At 35.5% G+C, this 7,249-nt stretch overlaps 1 protein-coding gene across 5 annotated transcripts; it reads left to right on the top strand.

The window, feature by feature from the left end:
• The first annotated feature begins 788 nt into the window (after positions 1–788).
• LOC131536102 (uncharacterized) lies at positions 789–7,130 on the top strand. 5 transcript variants are annotated; one of them, XM_058768832.1, is made up of 8 exons: positions 789–987; positions 4,329–5,005; positions 5,108–5,153; positions 5,287–5,317; positions 6,318–6,428; positions 6,557–6,590; positions 6,706–6,830; positions 6,965–7,130. In XM_058768832.1, the coding sequence occupies exons 1-7, from the start codon at positions 976–978 to the stop codon at positions 6,707–6,709; spliced, it is 915 nt and encodes a 304-aa protein (XP_058624815.1). In that variant the 5' UTR covers positions 789–975; the 3' UTR covers positions 6,710–6,830; positions 6,965–7,130. The 5 variants fall into 5 exon arrangements, with proteins under 5 accessions (XP_058624815.1, XP_058624814.1, XP_058624813.1 ...); XM_058768831.1 differs by lacking the exon at positions 6,557–6,590 and having other exon boundaries at positions 794–987; positions 5,290–5,317; positions 6,623–6,830; XM_058768830.1 differs by lacking the exon at positions 6,557–6,590 and having other exon boundaries at positions 794–987; positions 6,623–6,830.
• The last annotated feature ends 119 nt before the right edge of the window (positions 7,131–7,249 follow it).

Genomic DNA, 7,249 nt, shown 5'->3' with positions numbered 1-7,249 from the left:
TTTCATATTGCATATTTTTCTTATTTTAATTTTTGTTTTGAAAGTATGGTAAATACTGGTAAAATGTACCAACAATGACATTTCAAAATATACACTTTTTGATATACCATAAAAATAACAGTTAGCCCATCTGAATTATATAACATTTAGGCTATCCATCTAATAGTAGCCTAACAAAATTTGATTAACAGTAGAAGTGAAATCGTTTTGTAGTCTTCAAATCTGGGTACTGTCTTATGTTTTAAAATCACTTACAGAGGAAGTTTGGTCCCATCAGGCTAACAACCTGCTGCTGTAAGGTTTTTTCTTTTTCTTTTTTTTTCACTTGCGATCTTTACAACACACATTACATATTTCATGGCACACTCGTTTTATGCGTTTTTGGCGCCACCTATTGTTGTGGATGTATTATTGACATGTCAAAGTGTAGACCCTGAATATAAGACGACCGCGTTTATGGAAGCAGAATAATGACAATAGTTTTTGAAACAAAAAGCATGCTGAATTCCACAAATCGAAAAAAAATGCATTGCAATTAACAGTGCTTGTATTTTAATGCACTGTATTTTCAGGGCTTGCATTTTTATGCGTTGCATTTTAACATGGTTGTATATTTAAGCAGCGAATATTTCAATCGGAAACATTTCACAAACTGTTTCATTGTTAAAAATTCAATAATCAATATTCACCTCACAAAGTCCATTTCCAAAATATTCCGTTTATTTAATAATTCCATCAATAATATTCGCCAGGCATTTTTTCGGTTCGTTTTATTTCACTTTACAAATTCATTCCGAAAATTCCATGGTTCAAATTCGACAGATCGTTCTACAGCACACATCCGGGAACTGCAGGAAAAGCAGTAGAGTACCGATCCATGATCGCCATCTGCTGTTAGACGTCCTCACCAGCAGGTGGTGCTAGCGGCTGTCAACGGCTACATCAACAGGCCTTTACAAAGCGCCATGTGCCAAGATGGACCAAGCGGTGAGTTGATTATCAGCACACTGAGCTCAGTGTTTGTTTGTTTGTTTGTTTGTTTGTTTGTTGTAGGATGTTATTTTAGGGCTGTGCAATTAATCGAAATACGGTTTCAATTTCGATCTTAAACTATTATGAAAATGCAAGAATTGGGATTAAACGGTTATTGCGCCCCATTTTGCCCCCTTTCTATCGGTGCGCTTTCACTCCTCCATAAAAGCCCAATTTCACTGCAAATCAGTAAAATCGTGTAATGTGCGCGCCCAAACAGCCAAATACACGCAAAATGTGGCACTTAGTGATTATTCACGTAAACCCTCATTAGTTATGTAATAAATGAACGATAACAGTTGAGAATGAAAATACCTGTGTAACAGTAAATTGGATCCGTGCTGCTCCTAAAGTGACAGGGGTCTATATTCCTGCTTTCTACTGGGTGCTTAATATCAATCAAACAAAAGACAAAATCACTTACTGCTCTAGACTGTAAGGACTTTTTGTAGTTTTAATAAGTAACAAATGAAGTTTAATTCTTACAGGGAAGATTATGCTGTTTAGAATTAGATTATTCATATTTATTGTTGCTATCTCTAATTAAATAATTAATTTAACGTTTTGGTTATATGGCCCACTTATAATCGTGTTAAATAATTGTGATTATAATGTTGACCAAAATTATCATGATTATGGTCATTTATTTAACTTTTGTTTGTCTTATCAGCAAAAGTGAGGTATTTAACACTCCTTATTATATATTTCTCTTTAGCAATTGCTTTTGGATTATGTTTTGGAAAGACTTCGTTCACGTTTGGACAGTGCTATTGGACGCCTGCCCTTGACATGGACTACCTAGAGTTTATGTGCTCACAAGAATTGGTCTTTTAAGTGCTGTTTCCAATTTAGTTACCATCCCACGGGATATCTTGGATGGCATCACAGAACTGCTTAGACTAATTCAACTCAACCTGTCAAACGAGGAGACGCGCTCTCCTACCAGCGTTCTTCAGGAGTCAGGGTCGATGGGACGGCCACGTCTTGTAATCTCACCAGATTACATCACCAATCTTCTGGACATTAACTGTTCTGTTCCAACCATTGCTAGCATGATTGGAGTAAGCACAAGTATAATATATGAGGAAAGTATTAGAAAATGACCAATTATTTTACAATGTAATATCAGTTCAATTTTAGAAGACTAAAAATAAGAATAAAATAGAATCTTTAAACAAGGACTACAGATGCAGTGCTAGATGTTCACACAGACAAAACAAGTAAATAAATCCATCCATCCATGCATAAATAACACTGATATTACTGGTGCACTCTGATGTCCTAGTGTCAGCCTCAGTATCAATCACAAAGATGATTTATAAAAAATAAAATTAAAATAAAGAACTAATTTGTTGACATAAAACTTGTAAGACATAAATGACAATAATTATAATTAATGATTACATTCATTTGTTTTTGCAATATTTATTTTATGATATGCCAGTTTGATATACAAAGTACCTTATTGACCCGAATATAAGACGACCCTGATTATAAGACGATCCCCTTTTTCCAGATGTACCTTTTGGAAAAAGGCTTTTAGAAAATACATTTTTGCTTAAATTGTTTTCATATTGCATATTTTTCTTATTTTAATTTTTGTTTTGAAAGTATGGTAAATACTGGTAAAATGTACCAACAATGACATTTCAAAATATACACTTTTGATATACCATAAAAATAACAGTTAGCCCATCTGAATTATATAACATTTAGGCTATCCATCTAATAGTAGCCTAACAAAATTTGATTAACAGTAGAAGTGAAATCGTTTTGTAGTCTTCAAATCTGGGTACTGTCTTATGTTTTAAAATCACTTACAGAGGAAGTTTGGTCCCATCAGGCTAACAACCTGCTGCTGTAAGGTTTTTTTCTTTTTTCTTTTTTTTTTTCACTTGCGATCTTTACAACACACATTACATATTTCATGGCACACTCGTTTTATGCGTTTTTGGCGCCACCTATTGTTGTGGATGTATTATTGACATGTCAAAGTGTAGACCCTGAATATAAGACGACCGCGTTTATGGAAGCAGAATAATGACAATAGTTTTTGAAACAAAAAGCATGCTGAATTCCACAAATCGAAAAAAAATGCATTGCAATTAACAGTGCTTGTATTTTAATGCACTGTATTTTCAGGGCTTGCATTTTTATGCGTTGCATTTTAACATGGTTGTATATTTAAGCAGCGAATATTTCAATCGGAAACATTTCACAAACTGTTTCATTGTTAAAAATTCATTAATCAATATTCACCTCACAAAGTCCATTTCCAAAATATTCTGTTTATTTAATAATTCCATCAATAATATTCGCCGGGCATTTTTTCGGTTCGTTTTATTTCACTTTACAAATTCATTCCGAAAATTCCATGGTTCAAATTCGACAGATCGTTCTACAGCACACATCCGGGAACTGCAGGAAAAGCAGTAGAGTACCGATCCCTGATCGCCATCTGCTGTTAGACGTCCTCACCAGCAGGTGGTGCTAGCGGCTGTCAACGGCTACATCAACAGGCCAAAGCGCCATGTGCCAAGATGGACCAAGTGGTGAGTTGATTATCAGCACACTGAGCTCAGTGTTTGTTTGTTTGTTTGTTGTAGGATGTTATTTTAGGGCTGTGCAATTAATCGAAATACGGTTTCAATTTCGATCTTAAACTATTATGAAAATGCAAGAATTGGGATTAAACGGTTATTGCGCCCATTTTGCCCCTTTCTATCGGTGCTTTCACTCCTCCATAAAAGCCCAATTTCACTGTAAATCAGTAAAATCGTGTAATGTGCGCGCCCAAACAGCCAAATACACGCAAAATGTGGCACTTAGTGATTATTCACGTAAACCCTCATTAGTTATGTAATAAATGAACGATAACAGTTGAGAATGAAAATACCTGTGTAACAGTAAATTGGATCCGTGCTGCTCCTAAAGTGACAGGGGTCTATATTCCTGCTTTCTACTGGGTGCTTAATATCAATCAAACAAAAGACAAAATCACTTACTGCTCTAGACTGTAAGGACTTTTTGTAGTTTTAATAAGTAACAAATGAAGTTTAATTCTTACAGGGAAGATTATGCTGTTTAGAATTAGATTATTCATATTTATTGTTGCTATCTCTAATTAAATAATTAATTTAACGTTTTGGTTATATGGCCCACTTATAATCGTGTTAAATAATTGTGATTATAATGTTGACCAAAATTATCATGATTATGGTCATTTATTTAACTTTTGTTTGTCTTATCAGCAAAAGTGAGGTATTTAACACTCCTTATTATATATTTCTCTTTAGCAATTGCTTTTGGATTATGTTTTGGAAAGACTTCGTTCACGTTTGGACAGTGCTATTGGACGCCTGCCCCTTGACATGGACTACCTAGAGTTTATGTGCTCGCAAGAATTGGTCTTTTTAAGTGCTGTTTCCAATTTAGTTACCATCCCACGGGATATCTTGGATGGCATCACAGAACTGCTTAGACTAATTCAACTCAACCTGTCAAACGAGGAGACGCGCTCTCCTACCAGCGTTCTTCAGGAGTCAGGGTCGATGGGACGGCCACGTCTTGTAATCTCACCAGATTACATCACCAATCTTCTGGACATTAACTGTTCTGTTCCAACCATTGCTAGCATGATTGGAGTAAGCACACGCACAATATTCAGACGAATGGCTGAATGTAACACCTCTGTTCGGGCACGATATAGCAGTCTCACAGACGAAGAATTAGATGATTGTGTGACAGAAGTAAAACAACACATGCCTCATTGCGGATACAGAATGATGAGAGGAGCTCTAAAGGCGCGAGGACACCTAGTGCAGTTTGACCGGGTCAGGGCTTCAATGCACCGGGTAGATACAGTTGGAGTCCTGTCCCGAATGACACAGATGGGCTGCGTGGTACGAAGGACCTATTCAGTTTCCAGTCCTAGGTCAATAATGCACATTGACACAAATCATAAATTGATTCGGTAAGTTTGACAGGCTTGTTCACTCAGTTATTGCATGTTGCAGTTCTTATGAGAGTGATATGTGGGCTTTTAAAAACATTTGTATGAATATTCTTTTTTTAGCTACAATATAGTCATCTTCGGGGGCGTGGATGGCTTTTCACGAAAGGTAATGTTCACAAGTTTAGACTCATAATGTATATTCAGTCATTTTTTACATAGTTATTTCTCTCTTAACAGATAATGTACCTTGGTGCTGCCACTAATAACCTTGCTGCAACTACCTTGTATTTTTTTTCAAGAAGCAGTGGAGACATTTGGCTTGCCTCTCAGGTACATTTCAGTTATTTTTATTTTATTTTATTTTTTTATTTTAATGTTTTATTTGTTAGGGACAGATACACATATAAAATAACAGTCATCCCATGCATGCACCATAGTGCTTATAACCAAAGCTAATTTGCAACACTTGTCCCTAGGAGGGCTTTTATAAATTACAATTAAAAAAAATAATAAATAAATAAAATAAAACAACAAATAATACACAAATTTATAATATGAGCACACTAAACATGACTACAGGTTTGTTGATCTATCAGCCATGATTATAACTGGATGCCAAATTCTGTCAAATCTTTTAGATATTTTTACATGAAGTAAACTACATGGCTAGTTCATTGGCATTAACCTTCTAATCAGCTTTTCTGCATAATGTCACAAAAGCAACGTTTGCATGAATATTCAGTGTTTTAACAAATAACAATATTTGCTGCAGGGTTTGCTTCCTTAATTTTTCTATTGCACCTGGTATTACTGTAGTTATCCTTTTATGTCATACTCTGGGATTCCCACAGCATACTATGGAAGCTTGTTTCCACCATGGAATGAAAATATAAAAGTTAATTGTGAGTTTTTATCTCAGGATTCTATGGAAGTCAAAATCGCAAGTTCTTATCTTACTATTACAATTTTTTTGTCAGAATTGCAAGATTAAAAACTCACAATTGCGTGTTATAATGTCAGAATTCAAAGATATAAACTTGCAATTACCTTTTTTATTTAGTGGTGGAAACAAGCTTCCATAGAATACAATATGGCACACACACACTCATCAAAAATCTATTATAATTCAGTCTGTGTATTTACCTGGCCACATAAGCCCCCTGAGTACCCAGTATAAATTAATTACATCAGATGTATACATAGTCTGAATTTTTTTTCTTTTTGCACATGTACTATATATGAATTTTATATCAAGTGATAATAGAGCAACTTATTATTATTATTATTTTAAGTGTTTGAGGCGCTGTGCTTAAACATCCATGTTTTTTAGGGTACGAGGTGATCAGGGGGTCGAGAATGTGGATGTGGCTCGCCTTATGTTTACAATTCGTGGAACAGAAAGGGGCAGCTTCATGTCTGGAAAGAGTATCCACAATCAGCGGCAAGTTGAAATTTTTCAATGTTTTAATTGTTTGAAGTTTATATACATTTTTGTTGAATAAGAGTTGTATTGTTATTATGTAAGAGTTATACAACCTATATGTAAAGGTTAGATTTAAATTCCTTTAGTATTGAGAGGCTGTGGAGAGACATCTGGACATCAGTAACAAATGTTTACTATGATGTTTTACATAGTTTGGAAGAAGATGGCCACCTTGACATTTCCGACCTTACTCACCTCTTCTGTTGCCACTATGTATTTCTTCCACGGCTTCAAGATGATCTCAGTCTTTTCCAAAACACTTGGGATAATCACAGAATACGCACAGAGGGTTATATGACTCCTAACCAGTTGTGGGTGATGGGAAGTATCCGCAGTCCTGTACTGGAACCTGACATAGAGGTACGTTCGATAGAATTTGGCAGTAGACAATTGTATTTAATAAAACAACTGAATATATATTTTATGCAGTTTGTTCTTTTCAGAACTGTACGTGGGATTTTGTGACACTAAATGCGCTATATTGTTGTTTTTAGGGATTGAGCATACCCCACATAGACTGGGAGAGTAGTGGCCTGAGTGTTGATGCACACTCCAGCATCGTTGTGCCTCCAACTGAATGTCCCCTGACTGATGAGCAACTGGAAGTGCTCAGAGAAACTGTAGACCCCAAAGGACCTTCACAGACTTTTGGCTGGGACATACATCTAGCTGCACTTCAGTTTTGCCAATCAGTTCTTATGGAATAATTGTGACTTTCATCTTCATCTTAATGACTTCTATCCTTAGCAATTAAGTAATACTAACTGGAGATGACAATA

The sequence above is a fragment of the Onychostoma macrolepis genome, chromosome 03 (assembly GCF_012432095.1).
Source record: "Onychostoma macrolepis isolate SWU-2019 chromosome 03, ASM1243209v1, whole genome shotgun sequence".
Classification (NCBI taxonomy): domain Eukaryota; kingdom Metazoa; phylum Chordata; class Actinopteri; order Cypriniformes; family Cyprinidae; genus Onychostoma; species Onychostoma macrolepis.
Note: the sequence above shows the minus strand (reverse complement) of the source record. Positions and strands in the feature narration are given on the sequence as shown.

Bases quoted from the DNA above. Each gene is read 5' to 3' on its own strand.
- LOC131536102 (XM_058768830.1), top strand. The intron at 5,154-5,286 runs GTAATGTTCACA...TTTTTTTTCAAG, and splicing joins TGGATGGCTTTTCACGAAAG to AAGCAGTGGAGACATTTGGC. The intron at 6,429-6,622 runs GCAAGTTGAAAT...TGTTTTACATAG, and splicing joins AAGAGTATCCACAATCAGCG to TTTGGAAGAAGATGGCCACC.